This window comes from Cordyceps militaris (assembly GCF_000225605.1).
Source record: "Cordyceps militaris CM01 unplaced genomic scaffold CCM_S00004, whole genome shotgun sequence".
NCBI classification, from domain to species: domain Eukaryota; kingdom Fungi; phylum Ascomycota; class Sordariomycetes; order Hypocreales; family Cordycipitaceae; genus Cordyceps; species Cordyceps militaris.
The window spans coordinates 2,706,916-2,730,410 of record NW_006271972.1 but is presented as its reverse complement, the minus strand read 5'-3'; the positions used below and the strand labels follow the sequence as shown (position 1 = coordinate 2,730,410).

The 23,495-nt window shown below is 57.1% G+C and overlaps 9 protein-coding genes across 9 annotated transcripts; 5 read left to right on the top strand and 4 right to left on the bottom strand.

Annotated features, from left to right (window-relative positions):
- Window positions 1–1,805: 1,805 nt before the first annotated feature.
- CCM_05881 (BTB/POZ fold domain containing protein) lies at window positions 1,806–2,963 on the bottom strand (the record flags this gene model as incomplete). Its single annotated transcript, XM_006671025.1, has 3 exons — window positions 1,806–1,918; window positions 2,070–2,508; window positions 2,625–2,963. The coding sequence occupies 3 exons, from the start codon at window positions 2,961–2,963 to the stop codon at window positions 1,806–1,808; spliced, it is 891 nt and encodes a 296-aa protein (XP_006671088.1).
- Window positions 2,964–3,423: 460 nt separating this feature from the next.
- On the bottom strand, window positions 3,424–4,263 carry CCM_05880 (uncharacterized protein; the record flags this gene model as incomplete). Its single annotated transcript, XM_006671024.1, has 1 exon — window positions 3,424–4,263. The coding sequence occupies one exon, from the start codon at window positions 4,261–4,263 to the stop codon at window positions 3,424–3,426; it is 840 nt and encodes a 279-aa protein (XP_006671087.1).
- Window positions 4,264–9,305: 5,042 nt separating this feature from the next.
- Window positions 9,306–9,830, top strand: CCM_05879 (Thioesterase superfamily; the record flags this gene model as incomplete). Its single annotated transcript, XM_006671023.1, has 1 exon — window positions 9,306–9,830. One exon carries the CDS (start codon window positions 9,306–9,308, stop codon window positions 9,828–9,830), a length of 525 nt encoding a protein of 174 aa, XP_006671086.1.
- A 546-nt stretch (window positions 9,831–10,376) lies between these two features.
- CCM_05878 (Dihydroxy-acid/6-phosphogluconate dehydratase) lies at window positions 10,377–12,305 on the top strand (the record flags this gene model as incomplete). Its single annotated transcript, XM_006671022.1, has 3 exons — window positions 10,377–11,018; window positions 11,070–11,475; window positions 11,524–12,305. 3 exons carry the CDS (start codon window positions 10,377–10,379, stop codon window positions 12,303–12,305), a joined length of 1,830 nt encoding a protein of 609 aa, XP_006671085.1.
- A 55-nt stretch (window positions 12,306–12,360) lies between these two features.
- CCM_05877 (C6 transcription factor, putative) lies at window positions 12,361–14,587 on the bottom strand (the record flags this gene model as incomplete). Its single annotated transcript, XM_006671021.1, has 4 exons — window positions 12,361–13,251; window positions 13,295–14,269; window positions 14,345–14,419; window positions 14,486–14,587. 4 exons carry the CDS (start codon window positions 14,585–14,587, stop codon window positions 12,361–12,363), a joined length of 2,043 nt encoding a protein of 680 aa, XP_006671084.1.
- Window positions 14,588–14,867: 280 nt separating this feature from the next.
- Window positions 14,868–15,944, top strand: CCM_05876 (malate dehydrogenase; the record flags this gene model as incomplete). The annotated part of the gene is made up of 1 exon (XM_006671020.1): window positions 14,868–15,944. One exon carries the CDS (start codon window positions 14,868–14,870, stop codon window positions 15,942–15,944), a length of 1,077 nt encoding a protein of 358 aa, XP_006671083.1.
- Window positions 15,945–16,090: 146 nt separating this feature from the next.
- Window positions 16,091–17,893, bottom strand: CCM_05875 (uracil permease; the record flags this gene model as incomplete). Its single annotated transcript, XM_006671019.1, has 4 exons — window positions 16,091–17,331; window positions 17,404–17,713; window positions 17,736–17,774; window positions 17,807–17,893. 4 exons carry the CDS (start codon window positions 17,891–17,893, stop codon window positions 16,091–16,093), a joined length of 1,677 nt encoding a protein of 558 aa, XP_006671082.1.
- Window positions 17,894–18,666: 773 nt separating this feature from the next.
- CCM_05874 (Dimeric alpha-beta barrel) lies at window positions 18,667–19,122 on the top strand (the record flags this gene model as incomplete). The annotated part of the gene is made up of 3 exons (XM_006671018.1): window positions 18,667–18,685; window positions 18,743–18,971; window positions 19,023–19,122. The coding sequence occupies 3 exons, from the start codon at window positions 18,667–18,669 to the stop codon at window positions 19,120–19,122; spliced, it is 348 nt and encodes a 115-aa protein (XP_006671081.1).
- Window positions 19,123–20,366: 1,244 nt separating this feature from the next.
- Window positions 20,367–21,625, top strand: CCM_05873 (high affinity nickel transport protein nic1; the record flags this gene model as incomplete). The annotated part of the gene is made up of 2 exons (XM_006671017.1): window positions 20,367–21,147; window positions 21,195–21,625. The coding sequence occupies 2 exons, from the start codon at window positions 20,367–20,369 to the stop codon at window positions 21,623–21,625; spliced, it is 1,212 nt and encodes a 403-aa protein (XP_006671080.1).
- Window positions 21,626–23,495: the final 1,870 nt, after the last annotated feature.

Here is a 23,495-nt window from a genome sequence, read left to right as displayed (position 1 = left end):
GATGCCAAGCGATCAGATAAAAACAACCCGATGTCAAGACAAGCCATCAACTCGAGCCGCAGATTCGTGGGAGAGCCGATTTGTCGGGACGTCTTGATAGTGGCCAGAAGCGAAGCTGCAAAGGCACGTCCACGGGACACCGGTGGTACGCCTTCTACCTGCAGCCGTTATTCCCAGGAGACAGCGGATGCCAGCCAGCACGCGAATGCCGGCTAGCTCGCCTGCGCACGGCTTATTCTCACTCTATCTCCTCCGGGGACAATGGCCATCAGGCCTCCAACAAAGATAATTGCCGTTTGGCTAACTTGCATCGGAGTTGCGGAGCGCTGGGCTGACGCACCCAATGTGCGTGGTTGCCGTACCCGACAAATGTTTTATCTTATTGTGCCGCCGCTTTGAATGTAGCCCAAAACTATACGTTACGCCATCAAACCCTCAACCGAATCCGACTCTGCGCCGCAACGGCAACTTGAGTACGCTACTTACTAGTCGGTCAACATCCCCCCCTTTCTTTCCGTCTAGCCGACTTTTCCGACGAATTGTCTTATTACGCGTGGTTGATAACTACCATCGTAAATTTATTTCCCTTTGGGCGCAGGATCTTGCACCCCGCTGCTCAGCTGCTCGCAGGCCTCGGCAGGCAACAAGTCACGCCCGCACTTGTTTACCATGTCCGACTGCAGATCGTTTCCCTTGTGCCTTGCGACTGATGCGAAACTGTTTGTCGCCAGGGGATCTTTTGAACTGCAAAGAGAGGGACACCGATGACATTTCTCGTGCCGATAGCCGTGGAGTTGCTCTGCACTGTCTGTAGGGCTCACCACCAATTCGAAACCAGCCGGATTCCTGCCAGCAGAGGATGTGCAACTCAAAAGCCTCAGTCAACTTTCTGCCATTGGTAGGGCGGAGGGCCACTGAAAAGTATGTACCTGACAACCGAAAATAGAACGGACCGATGACGGGTGTCAGGATGCAGCTCTCAGCGCAAATATGCGGCTTGCTTCAACCACAGCTCTGCGCGAGCATGAGTAACTTGCACATCAATTGCAGCGGCACTCGCAAAGCCACCTGCACCACTCGTAATATTACCTGCTTTATTACCCTGGTCCAAGTCGATCCAAGAAACCTTCGTCCAGGGAGCGGTGTACTGTAGATTATAAACCGCGTCCTACATTTTTGTGACTCCGGAGCTGTCTACGGGAACAGGTACTGAAGTTGGAGTAAGTTGCGGTTGACACTAATCCCAAACATTGGTCGACGCCTTGTACGATGCCTACCGGGTGTGATACTGAGAGCAACGAGACGAGACGGTGTCGAGTCGGCATATCGTAGCTGGCTTCAGACGACGACCCGGTGCTCGGATCCCTTTCTGGACACGCGAGCACTTCTGCGATGCGACTCAGCCCAGACCCCGCAATAAATCCGTCGGAAACGTTCTGCCTCGAAGGTATATCTTGTCTGATGCAAGTTTGGGAATGAGGAGAAGTAGGCCGACCGGTTGCTGATTCGGAAAGGTCCGTTCGACGCCGAGACAATCACGACTCGTACAGTGCTTAGTTGTGGTGTGCGGATAGGTAACTGCATGGGTTCTCTGTCATCAACATGAAATTCGACTCAACTACCTACTCTACAGGTCCAACTCATATTATGCCAACTCATTCCTCGTAGTCCAAAATCTCTCGTTCCGATGCGGTAACTGTACAGTATCCTTCTCCAGTGACGCAAAATTCGTGTACGCTGCAGGTTCGATTCGAAAATATACCGCTAGCCCCATTTTGCACTCCCAACTTCCCTCATCGGCCTTTTTAATGGGTGCTTGCGCTGAGTCGCGAGCGCTTGCGGCCGCTGCCGCTGCCACTCGTGGCGGGATGCATCTTTTCGTTTCGCTCTCTCTTCAGTTTGTCGTCCAAAACGCGCGCTGCAGACAAACATTAGCATGACTTTTCTAATGAAGGAAAACAGAGGTGTCCTGCTGCTTGGCGCCCTCACGGGGGCGTTTCGGCCCCAGGAGAAGAAAGAGGCCATGACAGTCAAGAAAGATGGGCTCCTCATCCGAGCATAAGACTTACTCAGCACGTCGTAACCAAACTGCGGGTGCTCCAAGCACAGGCTCTTGAACTCGGCCTCGGCCTCGGAGCGGAGGGCGTGGGAGCGGGCAGCCCAGAAGCTGGCAATGGGGGCGCGAACGGCATTGTCGTCGGGGGCGGTGTGGGCGTAGACGTAGCGGGCGTAGGCGAGCTCGCCGCGCGCCGTCGAGTTGATGCAGTGGATCTTGGACGAGGCCAGCTTCTTGAGCAGCTCCATGCCGAACTTTTCGGCGAGCGTGTAGATGCGCGCGTGGCGCAGCAGGTGGTCGCCATTGTCGTCGACGAGGCCCGGCGTCGCCGGATCGTGCTCGAGCACGCGCTGCCCGGGCACCTTGCGGGGAAAGTACTCGCCCGTGTAGAGGAACTCGAGGAAGCTGCCCATGGCGTTGTAGTCTTCGTCGGGGAGCTCAATGGATCGCGGCTGCAAGCGTTTCAAAGAGTCAGCGCCAACTGGGGGGTTTGAAAAGAGAACGGGGAGTGCGCGGTGTGGGCGCATTGTTCGCCATCCATTCGCCACGTTGAATATGGGATACGTACGCTTCCGTCCTCGACAAAGCTCTGGCACAGCTGCTCCAGGTACGGGCTCTTGGTCAGCAGCGCCTGGTGCGCCGTCAGCACCGTCTGCGCCTCCAGGCCGACCAGCAGCGTCACGATGGGGCTCGCCAGGTACTCGATGAAGCTCGGGCGCGTCTCGGCGACGGGGTCTTCCTGGATGACGCTCGCCTCGGGGTCCTCGACGGGGCCCTTTTCGTACGGCGTCTCCTCGCCGGCGGCCGCGAGGCCTTCCATCTCGACGTCGCCGCTGGCGGGCAGCTCAATCTCGACAATGGAGACGTCGTCGCGCATGCTCATGCTCTCGGTGTCGTTGTCAGGCATGGCGGGCGGGTTTGTGGGATTCTGCAGCGGTTGATGGGATTGATTGGGGCGTTGCGACGCGTAGGAGGGCGACGATGGACCTGGGGGAGGCTGGGCTGTTGGGCTGTTGGATGCGGCTGTTGTTGTTTGGCGACAAGGCTCGCTCGACAGCTCTCAACATAAGAGCGGGTCTGGTGTTGCTGTAGCACAGCGCATCCCGTGTGCAACGCTGCGACTTGGGCATCACAATCACAAGATTACGGACAAGGCACGAAAAAAAAAGAGTCGTTTGGATGCGATAATAAGCTCACAGGAAAATCAAGTTTAACTCGCCCCCCCCCGTTCCCTGATGGCTTCATTGTGCTCATGAAGAAAAGCGATGCAAATTGAGGCTACCCTACATCATTGCTGCTGAGCTATCACGAGAGGTCACGAGAGCTCCTCTCGTTCTTATCCGGGATAATCTTGTTCTGAATGCCTCTTACAAGTAGCTTTCCAACTTGACCACGAGTCCTGGGAGCAATTCCACAAAGGACGGGCTATGTTGGCCCCCAGCCAGTGCCAGCTGGATGACTTGCTCACCCGAACCCTCCACAAGTGACACGGTCTGCTTGCCGCGGTGTCCTTCCGATGGTACATGAAAAGGCCACTCGTCCTCCCCGGTCTTGTCAGATCTCGGGTCATATATCGCCGTGTAGACGTCTCGAAGACGTGCCGCATCGCCCTCCGGCGCTTCAATCACGATTCGAGAGATGCCCTTTGCGCCGGAGGGGTGGCTCGCCAGCTCCGGTGCGCTCTGATACGGAACACGCAGCTCTCGGGGCGTCCTATCCAAGCACCAAAACGGAAGCGCGCCCGGGAACACGAGCGTGCCGTCCGGGTTCGCCGCCGTGCCAATCGCCCAGCGGAGCACCGTGCCGTCCGGCCGCTCCCGCCCACCCGGTGTCGGATCTCGGTACGTGTACCCCGTCTGCGCACCCGACACCTGCTCCTGGATGCGCGCAAACGCGCTTTCCGCGCGCAGCGAGCAGGCCCAGTCGATGACGGCGCCGTCGCGGAGTGAGCCCCAGCGGTGCTGCTTGCGCGCGGCGGGGCTGACGCTGTCGGCAAAGGCAATCAGCTCAAGGTACGTGCCGTCCTCGAAGAGGATCAGCCGGTTCCAGGTCAGGCCGTCGGCGTGGCGGCCGCCGGGCGCGACGGTGAAGAGGCCGGCGAGGCGCTCGTCGATGCCGGTGAGGGTGTCGTGGTCGACTAGGATGACGATGTGGTCGAGCAGCGGCTTGGCTGTGCCGTCGACGGCGTGGGCGTCTAGAGTGGACATGTTGAGCAATGCAGAGTCGATATTGGCCAGGGTAGTGATGAGAGTGGCAAGTTATTTGATGATGAGAGGTGGGAACGTTGATGTTGCGGCCGGCTTATAAACCCAATCCAGCCCCGCGTTGACGTGATGTCACGCTTCCTATCGTGCAAGTATATTCACTCTGGTAAGAGAATCCGTTGAGCAAACTACTTTCTAAAAAGAATATATTCATCTTGTAAATGGTCTACATGCGCTATACTATTTTATCCTGATGCTTCCTACCTATAGGTTTCAATGTGGCAAGTTGTCTCCTCCGTCTCTTGTAGCAAATTCGCTCATTAGACGGCGCACGTGAGAGTCTGACCCTATAGTCCGAGGCTATATCAATTCCCATGTCCAATGCTGCAAATCAGCCTGAATTACCATGACAGCGGTAATTGTTGCGCGAGAACAATGTAGCGCTCCTGTATAAGTGACAGGCTCTGTTTCCATGATGGCCGCCCTGGAAGCGATGAGCGCGGCCACGATGTGCGAGGTGGACAGACTGCGGTGGCCGTAGACGGTGATGCGGTTGAAAGTACTCTTGATCTCTGCGCTGCAGAGGAAGTGAACAACTGAGAGATGCGATGATGAGTTGATGATTTAATGAAGTTTGGTTGTGCTAGAGTACTTGTACTGGTTGGATGCCCTCGCGGTGCTTCCTGTCTTGACACTCACCTCGTCTTCAACCCGCCTCGTTCATCTTGGCGAAATTTGACTAGGAATAAAATGACACATACTTATATATGGAATCGTGAATTACAGTACTCATAGGATACGTCGGCATGCACGTTGTGGAAGAATGCGGGCGGAGGCGCCATGGGTGGACAAAACCAGGGAACACTGGCCTCCTGCTGGCTGATGACTCCTTCATCCACCACTGCACTATTTTTAGTGCAATGGAAGTGTAATTCTCCGTATTATATCCAGTAATGGTGCCCACCTCACAAGAAGGTGTCTGGGGAAACGCCAACCTTTCGTTACTGGGAGGCCGAGCCATTCACGCAGGTCAGTCTTGGCTACCGAGAGCTGCCACTTGACTTGACACGAAGCGTGAAAGATGGTTTTTGGCCCAGTTTCCACAAGTTCTTCTGTAGGTGATCTTGGCTGGAATAACGCTATCAGGTGATGAACTGCGTAAGCTGCGAGAAAAGCGACCTCCATAGGTCTAAGATGAAGTTTCGAGCCACCCCCGAGGACAATATACTCATGGTCTAGAAATATCGCCAGCGATCGAATTGATGACTGAGCGGCTAACCTGCTCATTATACCACAACGCTTCATCACGAAGTTGGGTCAACCAGTGAGTGGTTGTTCAACAACACCATGTCTGGTCTGGTGGCGTCGGCAGATTTATCACGCGAGACCATTAGACGTGCGGATGCGTCGACGTCGGCATGGTCATGGAACGGTCTCGGCAAGACGGGCGCATTACCTTATTACCAGGTTGACGGCTGGTGACAGCAATCCCGGTCGATGACAATGACGGTAGATCGAGCACTGCTTGGGCAACAATTTCAGCGGCTATTTTTAAATGCGCTTAATTTAGAATATTTTGTGGCGCATTGTTGAAACGTGATTGAATCTTATTTTATTATTAGGGCTTGCACTAATTTCTCTACATAGCGCAAGCTGATAATAGTTCTCGTCATGCTATTATTGACCCCAGCTTCGATCAGTGGCAGCGCAGAGCCAGCCGCCGGGCACTCGGTGGTAGTAGACGTCCTCTATTAATCCAAGATTTCTAGTTACAGAGCCTTTTGCCTTTTGCGACAACTCTTTTTCCCCCTTCACGGCACAGAACGAGCCGGGACCTGTCTGTTCGTTGATCCCTGCACCCGCGGGATCAATAATGCAGCCGGAGTCCAGCCTCAGCCTGATATGTACTTGCTGATGTGCCTACCCCCGCCACCCTTTGTCCCGCTCAGATTTTGATTTTTCTCAGAGCCTGATCTTCACTGCGCTGTACTCATCAGGCCTCATTCTTCTCGCAGCACGACCGCCTGTTCCGATCCCTGCCAGTGATCGGAGCTCTTAGCCCTCTTAGCCTTGAACGAAGCTATCCACGCCGCCTGGCCCGGCCGCGGCTTATTACAGAAACGCTGACAGCCGCAATCTCTGGATAGTTCAGCACACAGAGTACGGATCTGGTCCGGAGGAGCGGAATGCAATCCGGCGAGTTTGAAGCGTCAACATTGCCGCTGATCCCGTTCATCACATTGCCCAGGCCTCGATTTATTAATTAATTAATAAAAAATCTGCAGCTGTTAATTTCCAAGAAAGCTGGAGCAGGTGCGATACTTGTGCATATGGCTTGCAGGATGGCAACAAGACAACCTGCACTCATCACAATATTTGTCAAAGACGCCTCCTACCGTAGTCAATCTCCTCGGGACTATCCCTTCCGGTTCCTGGGTCTTCAAGGTAGGGACCACCGATGAACAAGAAATCACAAAGGCCTGCTTCCCAGGACGAGGCTCTGCTCCAGCCACTTTGCCAGCAGCCAACACTTGGACCCTGGACGGGCCGGCCCAGATGAGGCTCTGAGTTGGCCAATAAACTGGTCCCTGATGGACCTCTCATCTCTCCCGTCTGTCCGTTGCACTTGGCATCACAGATGAGCCGTGTTATTGACAAGCTGTGCCCAACAGCCTGGTTCCAGGCCTGAATGTCCCAGCACAGTTCACGGATACAAGCAGCAAAAGGCGGTTCTGGATCGCCTCGGTGCATGCTGGGAAACGGGGTCAGGGACGCGTGGGCTGTCCTGCATGCGCAAGACCTAAAACCATGTCGGACCCGAGACAATGGACCTTGGCAGCAGCCTGGTGGGATTAGATATAACCCTCGGCCTACCCCCGTCCGCATTCTTCTTCCTCTGCTGGTTCTGACAGAGTCTCTTGAACATTCCTTTCATTTCACACAGTCCTTCGCTCCCATCATTGCTCCTGCCCACCACGATGAAGAACGCCGTCAGCACCGCGAGCCTGCTGGCCCTGACATACCTGGCTGCCGGCGCCGACGCGGGCCGGTCCTTTGCCGTGCGCGCCACCTTCAATCTCGAGGCGGTCGAGTGCGGGACCTTCCTGGACAAGGTCCCTTCCTGCGCGGTACGTGAAACAAGCGCGCGAGAGGCGCCAACAGCAATTGTACACGAGTAGTGCTAACACACCTTATAGCAAGACTGCTTCAACACAGCGACGACCAGCCTTGGCTGCAGCCTGTCCGACGTGGTCTGTCTGTGCAAGAAATTCAACGAGATCCAAGAGTCGGTCGGCAACTGCGCGGCCGTGCGGCCGCCCAAGCCCTGTCCGCAGCGCCCGGTGGTGGACGACTTTCTTGCCGTGTACGAGACGGCGTGCAAGTGCAGGGACAAGGGTGGCCTGCCTGACCCGTCGACGGAGACGCCCACGACGAGCATCATCAAGCCGCCGCCGGGCTCGCCCACCACGCCGCCGGGTGTCACGCCGAATCCCACCACCACGACGGTCATCATCACGCCGACCACCACTACTACCAGCGTGCCGGACACTAAGCCCACGACCGCGACCTCGCCGAAACCACAGCCCACGGACACGACCTCGCCGAAACCACAGCCCACGGACACGACCACTTCAAAACGTAACCCTACTACCGTCGAGGAGCCCACCATCATTACGCCGCCCAAGGCTACCTCGGCCACGCCTAACCCAGCCCCCCCGCCTCCGGGGAACACCCCGCCATCTCCCCCGCCGGCCGGATCTAACCCCCCTCCTCCGGGCCAGGGCAGCGGCCCTAGCTCCGGTAAGGGTGGTCCTCCTCCACCCACCGGTGGTAGTCCTCCGAGCCCTACCGGGAGCAGCCCCCCTCCCCCTCCCGCAGGTGGTGGCTCTCCTGGCTCCGGCTCTGGCGTCAACCCAGGATCCGGTTCCGGTGCTAACCCCGGCTCCGGCCCTGGCGCCAATCCAGGCTCCGGCCCTGGCGCCAATCCAGGCTCCGGCCCTGGCGCCAACCCAGGCTTCGGCTCTGGCGCCAACCCAGGCTCTAACCCGGGCTCAGGACCTGGCTCAACCCCGAACTCTGGCTTCGGCGCCAACCCAGGCTCTAACCCGGGCTCAGGACCTGGCTCAACCCCGAACTCTGGCTCTGGCGTCAACCCAGGATCTGGTTCCGGTTCTAACCCAGGCACGGGCTCTGGCTCCAACCCAGGATCTGGTTCTGGTTCTAACCCGAGCTCTGGCTCCGGTGCCAGCCCAGGCTCTGACTCCAACCCAGATCAGGGTGGCAGCGGTAACCCTGTCGGCGTTGTCAAACCCGCTCAGACTCAGTATGCCGTTTCTCCGCCCTCTGATGACAGTTCCGATGATGGCGATGACGACGTCAAGACGAGTGTTTACGGCAGCACCGTCGTCTCTGGTGGAGGCTCCAACAGCACCCGCCCCGGTAGCACTGGTTTCAACAGCACCCGCCCTGGCAGCAGCGGCTCCGGCCGAACGGGCTCGGGGAATGGCAAGCCGAGCAGCAACTCGACCGGCTCCGGTGGCGGCCAGACCGGCAAGCCTGCCACAATTGTCCACGCAGGCGGCGCGCGGCTCGAGATTGGCTTCATTGCCGCTGCTGTGGGCGCTGCCTGGGTTGCCGGGGCTATTTTGTAAGCGACCTGGATTAATGAGTTGTGCATAGAGTGGCGGGTGAAAGCCTGCCATCACGTTGATGCTGACGCACGGAAAACGATGACGACAGTTCCAATATGAGAATAAAATGTTCAAAACCCCATACCCTTCTTGAAAGCTAGTTTGAATAGAATGACATATTAATGATCATGTTTACTTGCATGGTCGAACGAGCAGTGACACGCCGCGTAAAGTCCGTGTAAGTGGGTTATCGCGGCTCCACTGCGCCGGCCAACTCCGTTCAACGGGCGCCAACCGAAAATTTGCTCCTTTCAAGACAGCCACCACCATTCCTTGCACCTCACCGCCCCAGCATCCTACACATACACAGCCGCCGTCCAGCCTCGGCGAACAAATCCGTATCCGTTCCCCCCCATGACGCCCTCGGAAGAAGCACAGCTGCTCGCTCCCGACGGGGTGACCTCGGCGGTCCGCACGCAGCACGTGGCGGCGGTGCTCTCGGCGCTCCGGCGGCGCAGCCCCATCTACGGGACGATCCTGCCGACGCTGACGCTGCACGGGGTCGAGCGCGGGCGGGTCGTGTGCCGGCTGGTGCTCGACGGGGTGCACGTCAACAGCCGCGGGGCGCTGCACGGGGCCGTGTCGGCCACGATTGTCGACATGACGACGGGCATGGCCATTGCCGCGTGGGACCTGCGCGACACCACGGGCGCCAGCGCCGACATGCACCTCAGCTACCTCGGCACCGCCGTCGTCGGCGACGAGCTCGAGGTCACCGCCACGGCGGAGAGGGTCGGCGGCAGTCTGGCGTTTGTCGCCGTGCGCATCGACAAGCTCGGCCCGGACGGCGCGAGGACGCCCGTGACGCTGGCCCAGCACACCAAGTTTGTGCGCGCCTCGTCCAAGAATCCGTCCACGGGGGTCAATACCCCTGTGTAAAGCATTCGCAGGAGATGTGCGAGGAACCGGGGGGCGCTTGTGACGAAGGGCGGTTACGTGGATCGACTTTTCTGAATGACTAGACGAGGCGGCAAGAATGCATCACCTTCTCCCTCAGATACGAATACGGATTTTGTTAGACTCCACTCAGGGTAGATAGTGCAAAGGCTGATATTATAGACTGTTCTCTTTTAGAATGTCGACGATGGTCTTTATCGAATGTCGCGTGCCGCGCGAGGAAGGCCCCAGCAGCCCAGCTCCGAAGTCGGATTTGTCTGGCTGCGGCCAATGACAATGGCAAGTTTGCACGAGAAATGAAGAATATAGGCTTTCCAATTTTACCCCCCTTTTCCCTATCAGAGGATTAATGCTGCATCTTCTATCAGCTCATTGCGCCAGCTCATGTCCGCGCCGCGACGGAGCTAGCCCGCACTGCTCCGGCGCCGGGATGACGACATCGGGCTACCTCCATCAATCAGAGGCCATCTATTTCCAACGCCTTTCTCACTCAACAATGTAATTGAAACGTCCGATCCAGTATGCAACATGAGTTCCACCACCACCACCACCACCACCACCACCAACCCAGACTATGATCTAAACACGCCCATCCACAAAGGCAGCAGCGGCCTCCGCGCCGGCCTCCCCTCGTACGGCGACGCGCACTTCTCCCTCTTCCTGCGCAAAGTCTTCATCAAGGCGCTCGGCTACAGCGACGACGCGCTCGGGCGGCCCATTGTCGGCATCGTCAACACGTACAGCAGCTTCAACCCGTGCCACGCCAGCGTGCCGGCGCTCGTGGCGGCGGCGACGCGCGGCGTGCAGCTCGCCGGCGGCCTGGCCATGGAGTTCCCCACCATCAGCCTGCACGAGTCGTTTGCCAGCCCGACGAGCATGTACCTGCGCAACCTGATGAGCATGGATACGGAGGAGATGATTGCCGCCCAGCCGTGCGACGCCGTCGTGCTCGTCGGCGGCTGCGACAAGACGACCCCGGCCCAGCTCATGGGCGGCATCTCGGCGAACAAGCCGATTCTGCATCTCGTGACGGGACCGATGATGCCGGGGAGTCATCGGGGCGTGCGGATCGGTGCCTGCACCGACTGTCGGAACAATTGGGCCAAGTTTCGCGCTGGCGAGATGGACATTGAGGACATTTCAGCGATTAATGACGAGCTTGCACCTACTGTATGTGCTTTGTGGCGAATCGCTATTGATCCAAACTAAACACTCGCATAGGCTGGTACGTGTGGTGTCATGGGCACGGCGAGTACAATGGCGTGCATTCTGGTCGCACTCGGTCTGATGCCTTTTGCCGGCGCCTCTGCTCCTGCGGTTTCGTCCTCGCGGCTGCGCATCGCGGAGGAAACCGGCAAATACGCCGTCGCCGCATGCAGAAAAGATACTGATTTGACACCGCAGGCGCTGCTTTCGCGCGAGTCGTTCCTGAATGCCATGACCGTGTTGCAAGCCATTGGTGGATCGACGAACGCCGTGGTGCATCTCATGGCCATTATTGGGCGCCATCCGGCAGTGGCCGGGACTATAACATTGGACACTGTGGATGAGATTGGGCGGAAGACGCCGCTGCTCGTCGACTTGAAGCCCAGTGGCGAGAATTACATGACCGACTTCCACAATTCTGGTCAGTACCGGTGATCTTGACAGATGCTAGTCACTAATTGCACCACAGGTGGCATGCTCGCTCTCCTTCACCAGCTCAAGCCCCTGCTCTACCTCGAGGCGAGAACTTACACTGGAAACACTTTGGGACAAGAGCTCGCCAGAGCCACTCCGCTCTCCGTCCCGCAAGAACTCAGCTGCATCCAGCCATTCACATCGCCGCTCTATCCCTCCTCGTCCCTGGTCGTCCTCCGAGGAAACCTCGCCCCCGGCGGCGCCGTCATGAAAGCCGCCGCCTCCAAATACCGCTCCCTGCTGAACCACCGCGGCCCAGCCGTCGTCTTTGCCGGCTCCGCCGACCTCGCCCACCGCCTCGATGACCCGGCGCTCGACGTCACTGCGGACTCAGTTCTCGTCCTCCAAAATATCGGGCCAGTCGGTAACCCGGGCATGCCTGAGGCTGGCATGATTCCCATCCCGCGCAAGCTGGCGCAGCAGGGCGTGGCCGACATGTTGCGCGTGTCGGACGGACGGATGAGCGGCACGGCAGGCGGCACGATTGCGTTGCACGTTTCGCCGGAAGCCGCTGATCCGGCCTCGGTGCTGGGCATTGTGCGCACGGGGGACTGGATCGTATGCGACGTCGAGAGGCGGCTGCTCGAGGTGGAACTGTCCGATGAGGAGATTGCGCTTCGACTCGAGCAACGAGGAAGTATTTTGAAGGAAGAGGACAAGGTAACGTGGCATACAAGGCATAAGACGAGAGGCTACAGGGGTCTCTACCTTCGATCCGTGAACCAGGCTCAACATGGTGCGGATTTCGACTTTCTCACAGCGGCCGGCCCTTCATAATCCAATGCCCTTTCCGTGTAAATCTTGCTTTGTTCTATTTGCCCATCGTTATAGTCTATACTCCAGGAATAAAGTCTTGGAACAATTCTTGCATCATGTCGTCGATATTCACAGAGGCGCTGTCGAAAAGGAACCCGTCAAAAGGCTGCAGCAGGCTCAACTCCGCATCGGGCAAAGACAAGACATCACTTGCCAGATTTTCCTGCTCGCTCGTGGTTTGCACCTGAGCTCGACTCGATCTCCGGCGGCCGTCGACGGCTGCTGGCGCCGACTGATTCTGCAGCCACTGCACCATCGACCTTGCCGGGTCCTCTAGGATATCGCGACACCTCTTGGCCGCCGGCCAGTGCTCGCCCGTCGCGCTCAAGATGCCCAGCGCCGAGGTGAGTGTCCCCATGAGGGCGTCGGCCTGCGTCGCCCGCGCCACCTCGGGCTCGGCCTTGACGCAGTACAACAGCGTCAGCACGGCGAGCGCGAGGCCGTGCAGGCTGATCCAGTTGTGTATGAGCATGTCCTGCCAGTACATCTTGTCGAGTATCTGGATGCTCGCGGTGGCGCTCTTGGAGCAGCGTAGCAGGGCGGCAGAAGTCGGCTTGGGGATGGCTGGACTTGGTCGGAGGAGAAGCAAGCAGAGCCCGTGGTAGCGGAGCTGGCAGATGAGGTGCATGAATTCGTTCGGGTGCTGGATGTCTGAGGGGATTTCCAACAGCCATTCGTCAAGTTGTCGCAGCACATTACTTTGCCAGCCGTGTATGTCTGTCTGTGGCGGGTACGCATATCTCGGTGCTTCTTGAACAATGCTGTTGGCGACATATTTGATCTCCGAGTTGATTTTGGTAGCCCGAAACAGGTGGATTGAGTAAGAGATGTCGAGTGGCTTTCTGGTAGAAGGGATTTGAAGGGCTTGATTCGGAACCAACAGGGCATCATCAATTTCTTGCGGCAACTATCTATGTTAGTTTCGTCTTATACAGCGCTCGACCACGTACCCGTAGCTCACACGCTTCGTCGCGAAGGCCAATCGGTCGGCCCATGATTGTGCATATCGTCCTGTCCAGAAGAAGGCAGACCCAAAATATCCTGGTTCGCATTTCCTGCTCCAGAAGCGAGATTCCAGACTCGACAGTAATGTTTCTCTGTAGCCCCAGATCCAGCACGCCAGCCAGGCACTGGTAGTTGAGATACCACACGTTGAAGCGGGTAGACGGGCTATGTAGCGCAAATATCAACAGCAATAATAAGCACTGGAGTCCCTGTATTGAGTTTTCAACGTTGATTTGCGGAAAGACTTGCAGCGCCGCGAGACAGTAGGAATCGCTGGGTAAGCGTGCTTTGGAGCGCATGGACAAGACCGTCGCGCCCATGGCAAGAACCATGAAAACTTGAAATGAGACGACAGGAGCTACACTTTCATTCTGGTATACGTGATCCACAGCTTCCAGGGTCGATTGGCGATGCAGAATAGGGTACTGCGGATGGATATACTCGAAATATGCATCGCACATCCGCAGCGCCGCCCGCTTCGGCGGTAGCGGAAGCGGGCCAGTGACTGATTCAATGAGTTCCCCCAGGACATCAGTGGTATTTTCCGCAGTATCTGCGTCGTTGATGGGATCACGGCTTTTGCTCAGCATAACGCGCGCGAGAAAGTAGCCGCTGGATGGGCCAATGTACCGCGAGTCGCTGGCACCAAGCGACAGCATGGCAATTTCGTGAGCCGACGCGCTATTCCCGCCCAACACTTGACCTAGAGGTCCAGGCGGCTGGGTAGATTGTTGTGGCTTCGAAATTATCGGAGGGAAATCAGTTGCAGTTGGCATGATGGTCTCTGGCTCGACTGTGGACACTTGGAGCGCGGCTGGGTTCATGTCGTGCTGCGGCCGTCTGGTATCCAAGTCAACGTCGGGGCATCTTTGCCGAATGATGGATTCTAGCCATTCTATACGAAGCTTGAGGCCAGCAATCTGGCTTGACGATTGTTAGCGCATTGTCTAGGTACTTGGGCTACCTCGTACTCACGCCCGGGGCAAGGCCGTTACACGCTCACTGACACCGTCCTGGCAGATGGCACCAGCATTACGGCAATTCTTGCACGTAGGTAAATCGCCATCGCACTGTCACTATTAGAATCTCCGCAAAAAGTATTGATGAACCCACCCTTGGTCATTTTGGGGCCTTACCCGAATCTTTCGCCGCTGGCAGCGCAGACAGGAGAGCTTGCCACGTGTCAGCCGGGGTCCGGAGCCCGCCCGCGTGGCAGACGATGTTTGATCTGTAGGCATTCTGTAGCCCTATACTGATAAAGACAATAAGTAGAGTATGGGCGGCTGGGAGTGGTGGCGGGTTTCGTGCAAAGGCAGCGTGTTTTGTGAAAGACGGACAAACGCCGCAAGTTGCAAATCTTGGTCGGCATTTGTCCGCTCGTCTCCACCGCAGCGGAGACTTGCCGCTGCAGGATATAAACCACACATGCACCCTTCAACTCGTGCAAATGACAGAGAAAAAAGAATACGCGAAAATCACACTCTGGCTGAATACGTACATTCCTCTTGAACATAAAACATGACCTCGGAGCAACCGACGCAAGAGCTGCGCCACGTCGCTGCCAGCGAAGCCCAGCGCCTCGTCCAAGACATCCTCCAAGGCAACGGCGTCGGTGCCGAAAACGCCGCCATCATCGCCCGAGGTCTCATCGCGGCGGACCTCCGGGGCGTCGACACGCACGGCATGAACCGCATCCCGTCCTACATGGAGCGGATCCGGCAGGGCGTCCTCGACGCGACCGCCACGCCGACGGTCACGCCCGTGACGCCCGTGGTGGCGCAGGTCGACGGGCGCAACGGGTTCGGGTTCCTGGCGGCGCACGCGGGCATGGCGGCGTGCATCGCGTCGGCGCGGACGTACGGCATCGGCATGGCCAGCGTCAAGCACTCGAACCACTTTGGCATGAGCGCCTGGATCGTGCAGCAGGCGCTCGACGCCGACATGATGAGCCTCGTCTTCACCAACTCGAGCCCGGCGCTGGCGCCCTGGGGCGGCCGCAGCAGCCTGATTGGCGTGTCGCCGCTGGCGTGCGGCGCGCCCGGCCGCGACCCGTCGTCGCACTTCATCCTCGACATGGCGCCGTCTGTCGCCGCGCGCGGCAAGATCTACAAGGCCAAGCGGCGCGGCGAGCGCATCCCCGCCGACTGGGCGCTCGATGCCGGGGGCCGCCCGACGGACGACCCCGCGGCGGCGCTGGGCGGCGTGATGTTGCCGATGGGCGGGCCCAAGGGTTCCGGCCTGGCGGTCATGATGGATGTCTTTTCCGGCGTCTTGTCCGGGTCGGCGTTTGCGGGGCATGTGACGGGGCCGTATGATCCGTCCAGGCCGGCTGACGTTGGGCACTTTTTGCTGGCGATGAAGCCGGATCTGTTTATGAGCCTGGATGAGTTCCGCGACCGTATGCAGTATCTGTACGATAGGGTTACGGGGTCGGAAAAGGCGGCCGGCGTGGAGAGGATCTACTTTCCGGGCGAGCTGGAGCAGTTGGCGCAGAGGGAGCGTGAGAAGACGGGTATCCCGCTCGTCCAGGCCGAGATTAATGCTTTAAATGCTGAAGCAGAAAAGGTATCAGCAGCACCACTGGTTACTCTGTAAATTGTCCTAGCACCATAAGATGTCCTAATTCTTGTACATAGTTGCGATCATGTGTCACTCTATACGATCTGCCATGATTGTGGTAACGTAGTATGCGATATGATTCTGTGCATAGTTGCGATAATCTGTCATTCATATATCAGCATCTATGCGCCCTTTTCCCAAACGCTGATTCCCCCCTTGTCGTCCGAGCTGGACCGTGTCACAGTCGGTAGATCGCTTTCGGCATCACTCTCGAGCACCTCCGACCATTGCGTCCTCGTCTCCGGGATGGGGGAAACTGTACACAGCAGCCAATAAACCATGGAAGAAACGATAAAGCCACCGAAAAAGTGAAGGTTGAAAAGGTACTTGGCACCAATGGGCACGGTGGCGCCGACTTGGCCAGCAAAACCAACGATATTGATGAGAATGCCTGCAATATACGCGACATACGCGCGCCAGTGCACACCAAAAGTGTAATAATACGGTCCCGATTTCCGCGCCGAATACAGCTCCGGAACATTGAGGTATCCTCTGCGGACAATGTAGTAATCGGTCGTGATGATGCCAGCCATGGCGCTGAAGAAAATGGCATAGGCGGACAAGTAGGTCAAGAACGTGTCGGAGTTCTTCAGCAAGACCCACGGACAGATGGATAAGCCGACAGCGGCGCAAATGTAGCTGCCCCGACGAATATTGATATACCGCGGCACGAGCGCCGTCATGTCCGTGCCGGCCGACACGGAATTCGCCGCGATATTGGTGCCCAGCTGTGCCAGGGAGAACGCAAAGGCAATCAGAAAGACGCCGAAGCGCTCGCCGGCGCTCGCGCCCTGCACCAGTCTCTCGAGCAGGCGGAGCGGGTCCCAGACGGGCTCGCCGTAGATGACCTCGGACGCCGACGACACCAGAATGCCGACGAGCGAGGTGGCGGCAAAGGCGAGCGGCAGGCCGAGGAGCTGGGACCACAGCGCGTCGCGCGGCTTGCGGGCGAAGCGCGTAAAGTCCGAGTCGTTGATGATGACGGTCGAGAAGTTGGCGACGCACGACATGACGCCCTTGATAAAGGCCCAGGCCAGCGCGCTGCCGTGCAGCCGGCCCGGGCGCGCCACGACGGGGCCGATGCCGCCGGCCCGCACCGCGACCCAGATGAGGTACGCAATGGCCGCGGGCGGCACAATGTACGCCTTGAGCGTGAAGAGGTGCCGGATCTTGTAGACGGGGAACCAGAGCGCGGGGAGGGAGCAGAACCAAAAGATAAAGTACGACACGAAGTCGGCGGTCGTGGTGCCGCTGCCAAATGTGTTGGGGATCTTGTCGCGGTCCCACGAGGTCCAGATGGCGTGGATCATGATGTAGACGGCATGTCCGCCGATGTAGCCGTTGACGCCGTACCAAACACACGCTGGTCCCGGAGTGTTAGTCCAACGTCTAACCCTTTTTGTTTTTTTGCTTGGCCTAGCCAGGTTTCACATACCCATCACGACACGGTTCAGCACCGGCCACAAGCTCCCCCAGATGCCAAACGAGGCGCGCCCCATGACGGGGAAGCTGACGTGGTACACGGCGCCGATGCGGCCCGTCAGGACGATGAAGACGGCGGTGACGCCGTAGCCGACCCAGACGGCCAGCCACGCCTGCCACCACGACAGCCCGCCCACAATCATGGACGAGGCAATCATCCACGTCGCAATGTTGCAGGCGTCGGCGATCCAGAAGCCGACAAAGTTCCAGCTCGTCCACTGGCGCTGGCTCTTGGGAACGGGTTGCAGGTCCTCGCTCGCGAGCTACCGATGGTTAGCGACTAACACCAAAGAGATCAAGGCTGTTGCACGCCCCCGATGGACCCTATTATTGTTTCACGGAGAATGAGTTCATACCATGCGTTGCACCCCAGACAAGCCAGGCTCCCCATCGAGGGCCAGCTTGTCAGACAGCCGCGAGAGTAGCACGGGTATGCGGACCATTGTTGATGTTTGGTTGCAAAGATACTCGGAGCAAAAGAGAAAAAGCACCGGGGGCGAACAAGGCTTCTTCAGCTTCTTCCCATCCTATGCTGATCGATGGGCATGGATGGTGTGGTGGGTTTCATCTATCCCAGTCTCGCACTAGTGTGTTGCCGCCGTTGTACGGTAGTTGGATAGCGAGCCCAGCTTTGATACCGCGGAGGCTGTGACTGGACGATACTGGTGCAGAGCATAATGGCCGGGTGTAGATGGATGCGCGGTGGGTATCAAGTGTTTTTCATGCATGCGATACTCGACATGGTTCGAGTCGGCGACTTATCACGATGGTGTATTTGTATGTATAGTTGGGAAGCTCATCGGCGGCTTCCGAGACAGCGCAAGCCACACAATGTATAGTCAGACATGGGTTGAGTCATGACAAATTTTGAATCAACCACTCATCTGTACAGCTTGTTCCAGGGAACATCCACCTCCACGCCACGATAGCCTTGTAACTAGTTTCGGCCGCTCGGACACCAGACAGAGCGGGCTTACCGTGATGGCCACAGGTTCTCATTGGTGGTCTTTTGCCGCTGGAGATCCATACTTGTTGTTCTTGTGGACACAATCTGCGAATCTAACAGTCGATGAGTTGCGGTCTCGCGGATGCTTCCCGTCGACGGCGCGGGCCCATGTCCGACCCGAAGGCCGCAATTAAATTAGTTACTAAATTGCTAAATTATCCACACGCGAGGTTACAGAACGTAGGAGATGAGACCCAAGACACTGCAGCCATGGTTGTAGTACACATTGGTTCGTGAGCAGATCCCTTGCTGCAAAGATGAAAATGCTAACCAGTCTGTATTACAGTGCTCTTCAAATTCAGGCCCGACGTCCCTGACAACGTCAAGGCCACCTTTGTCCGCGAGCTGAGACAGCTGCGCGACCTTCCATGCGTCCTGAACAAACGTCTCGTCGTCGGCGGGCCGTCCATCACGGACCCCGTCGAGCGAAGCAAGGGCTACCACTTTGCCCTTGTCAGCTACCACAGAGACGGCGCCGCGCTGGCCGCGTACCAGGCGAGCAGTGAGCACCACCGGTGAGTTTGTCCCTCTCTGCGGCCTATATCAATATTTTCTGATAATGGTAGGGTCACGAGTACATATCTCTGGCCGTTTCAGGAAGACGTTACGAGATTCGACTTTGAGGTGGCGTCGGAGGATGAGCCAGTCTCTCTCGGATGGTTGTGACAAGGAATAGAGTGCCATGTTTTTCTTTATTCCTTTCTCTCTTTGCGTTCTGACGCTTTTGGATGCGGACGAGATCTTTCTTGGCTGGGACTTAGAGAAGCGGCCAAGGTCATTTCGATCATGTGTCAATGTCAATTGAACTTGGGTGCCATGTTGATGTGATTTCGTGTTTTGGAGGTGCAATTCCCATTTCTACTCCGCAGGCAGCTGTATTTTAGTTATACATCAATGACATGCTTGGAATAGGCGTCTAATTTGCAAGATGTCTGATTCACATCTCACGTGGAGGAGCATTATGCGGATATGCCTGGAATGTGTAAGCCTCACATGGTATAGTGATGCAGGGCGGCACGCCTCGTAGGATTTAGTGCGATCGGCATAGCTATATGACAAGCCACTAATGATACATCAAGTACTTACTACCTTATTGAACGCACTATTACAGGCCTCATACTGACTTCCTTAAGTTAGCCAGTGGTCGGCGTGCTTGGCAGCAGTAGGAACTTTAGCAGGAAGACAAAATGAACCGATTCTTTATTTCTTAATTATTATTGTCTTGTTAATATTTCCAATTTCATTCAATTTCATTCAATTTTATTTTCTTACCCTTTCTCCTTGCGAATCTTTTTACTAGAGTGCTAGACGCTGCCCAGTCCTTCGTCCCCCCGCATGCGCCTATCTCGGCCGCCAAGCATTTATCACGACGATGGCATTCTGCACCTTGTACATACCGTGGGTGAAACAAAACGCACACCCCATCGAATCACGCTATTCCAGAGCATTAAACATCGGCGTACGCCGGCCAAACATTGTGGGAACCCCAACTCGGCTAGCGATAAGTACCCGTTCAACTATCTGTCCGGCCTCCGGATTTCCTCTTTCACTTCTGCGATGCAACCCTTATCAGTCTGCGCCAGATTGAGCCACCGTCGCTGCCCGACCGATACAATAATTCACTCACAGCGAGGCTATGAATTATAAGCAAAGGGGCTAAAATGTACATTCGTCGCCGCAGTCACTAGTCCGCAGAAACACCAGCCTGAAGCCAAGCTCTACCTAGTGTCACTGCTGCTGCCCCGCGCCGGCCGGAACCGGAGGCCCTCAGGGCGCACTCTTGAAAAAAAAAATTGGCCGCGGCCATTAACTTGTTCGTGAAACATTTGGGCGAGGCCATTAGTTACACCAACGGGGCATTTCAAAGCCGTCGTCCATCAAGACTCCCTCCGCGCGGCCAGCCAGCAAAAATGGCCCTCCGCATCAGCCTCCCGCGCAAGCCCGCGTTCCTGCACGGCGTGCCCAACAACAGCCTCCTCGCCATCGGGATGCTCCTCTTCGCCAACGCGCTCGTGTGGGCGGCGTGCGCCATCATCCTGCGCGCGCACGCCAAGCTCATCTCGCCGGCCGCGCTCGCCTACACTCTCGGCCTGCGGCACGCGCTCGACGCCGACCACATCTCGGCCATTGACCTGATGACGCGGCGGCTCATCGCCGCCGGCCAGCGGCCCGCCACCGTCGGCACCTTCTTCTCGCTCGGCCACAGCACCGTCGTCGTCGTCACCTGTGTCGTCGTCGCCGCCACCAGCGGCGCCCTGCGCGACCGCTTCGACGGCTTCGCCCGCGTCGGCAACATCGTCGGCACCTCCGTCAGCGCCGTCTTTCTCATCGTGCTCTGCGTCGGCAACGGCTGGGTGCTCTACAAGCTGGTTAACCGCCTGAGCGAGGTTCTGGCCGAGAGGCGTCGTCGCAGCGACGAGACCGGCGCCGACGCCAGGGTGCCCACCGAGTATGACGCCGAGGCCACGGCGAGCGGCCAGTTTAACATGGACGGCGGCGGCCTCGTCGCGAGGCTGCTGGGCTTCCTCTTCAAGGCCATCGACCGGCCGTGGAAAATGTACCCGCTCGGCGTCGTCTTCGGCCTGGGCTTCGACACGAGCTCCGAGATTGCCATTCTCGGAATCGCGAGCATTCAAGCTGTCCAAGGGACCAGCATCTGGCTTATTCTCATTTTCCCCCTCTTATTCACCTGTAAGTTCCACACTTTGCAACTGTCATGACAGCGCTAATACGCACAGCTGGCATGTGTCTGCTGGATACCACCGACGGTGCCCTCATGATGGCATTGTACACGTCCAAGGCATTCTCGCGAGACGTCGTCGCCATTTTATACTACTCCATCGTACTCACTGCCATCACCGTCTTCGTCGCGGCATTCATTGGCATTATTCAGGTCCTCTCACTCGTCCAAAATGTCGCTGAGCCACAAGGACGCTTCTGGGACGGCGTCTCCGTCATCACTGATCATTTCGAAATAGTCGGCGGCAGCATTGTCGGTGTATTCGTCGTCGTAGGCCTGGCATCCGTCCTTGTCTATCGCCCTTGGAGACGCCGCATCGAAGGCAAGCAGCAGGCACTGGCCGCGTCTGCCGATGCTGGATTGAGAGATGCCCACGAGCCAGAGACACCCCTGTCACAACAAGCAACACCTCGTCATTTGATGGACTAATAAATTTCATCGCTATTTCCAATCACTATCGCTATTTATACGCTACTAAATAGAGCCCGGTATCCCCATTTCTTAACCTTTTCTTCTTCTCGCAGCTTTACTCGGCTTCGAAACGAGCAAAGAGCGTGGCATAGCAGCTGTTATGGCACCTGGCGCATTTTCGCATGCGCATACTGACACCGGGTACTCGCTTGAATGGCGGCCGGAGTCTGAGCCTCTGTCGCATCGCCTCGATATTGGCTCTGTCCTTTTCCAAAGGATCCGCAATGTCAAGGCAGGCTCTACAAATAGTGCACAGCCATACACCTCGATCTTCATCATTCCATCGCTTCACCGACGTGTACCAGTCGGAAACCGTATCCATAAACCGTTTCTTGGCAGGCACTTGCGGAGCCCATGTACCATCTGCTCCTCCGGCATTTTCGACTTGTTGCCCTCCGGCTCTGGCCTTGGAAGCAGACCCCAGGCCTGGTATGCCGGGAACCCTAGCCTGAAGAAAAGGGTTAAGCCTGCCTAGACTGCTTTGCACTTGATCGAAGCGCTTTGCTGCCTCGGTACGAGCGATAGGTAGTATCGGTGGCAATACGGGCCGACTGGCGCCTGCCGTGCCGGGCGAGTTCCGACGATGCCTAGCCAGACGATCTAGGAAAGATTCTGGACGAAGTCCACTTCTTCGTGCTTTAGTTGACTCGGGTTTGCTATTTTGCTATTGTCCAATCAGTATTGCGTTATTCAAGATGGTCTCAGTCAATCCTCATACTCTCTCAAGTCGATAATCAGATATTACTCGGCTCACTCGAGAGTCGCTCGGCTCGTCCGAGTCTTCCTCGTCGCCAGAGTCGTACCGATAATTAACGGTCAAGGGGTATTGTACTCCTCTGTACTCAGAAATCTTTCCAGCTAATGTCGCTGCCTTTCTCCGAGCGCCATTAGTGTCTTCAAACAATCCGGGAGGAAGCTTCAATTGTCCGGCTGCTTCTCGAGGACCGGAAACATCTTTCCAAGACTTGGAGTTAGGAGGCATGCCAACATCAAAATAATAAGAGACCCCTTGCATTTCGGCAATGCGCCACTCGTGTGGGTGGCTCCAACCCGGTGGGATGTTGTCTGCAGATAATCCATCTTCACTACCAGCGATTCCATATTTTTCATCTTCGCGTATCTCCCACAGTCTGAGGTACTCGTCCTAGTCAGCTCTTCTGAGGAAGATGAGCTCGCGTATCCCTCCAGTCGATCTTCGACGGCCCTCGCTCCCTGTTTTGGGCCGCCACGCCGGCTTCGGGGGGAGGGGTTTTCGAGGAATCGTTTCAATGATGTTCGGTGGTGATGGGGTTTCCTTCCGTGGCTCTGGATCTCTTTTAGACTCGCTTTTTTGAATTCTGCCTCTGTCATCGGAGTACAAGTCCTCGTCAGTCGACGCGTATGACGAGGACGAAGGAGACTCGGCCGGCAGTGAGGCCTGCATGTCGAACGTGTATGAAGGCGTTGTCAGTTCCTCCGGTGACGCAAGACTGATTTCTGCTTGGTTCTCAGTGACGATTCGAGGCTCGTCTTGGGCTTGGCTGCAAGTTGGCTGGGCATCGTCAGCATCAGCAGGTGGTTCGGCTGGCACCTTGGCAGGCCCATCCTGAATGTCGCGAGCGGCTTCCTTGCGCTTTGGGGTGGCCATGATGGCTACTAGGGAGACGGAGATGGGCTATATCGATATTGCATAGGCCACAAGGGCAATAAGATAAAAAGGTATATCAGAAACTGATTGATGATGAGGAGTTGCAAGTTTGAAAAGACCATTGTCCAAGAACTTGCGGTGATGATGCTTTAGTACGACAAGGAGGAAGGTGCGTGCGCGGAGGGAAGCTGCTTCCAAGCC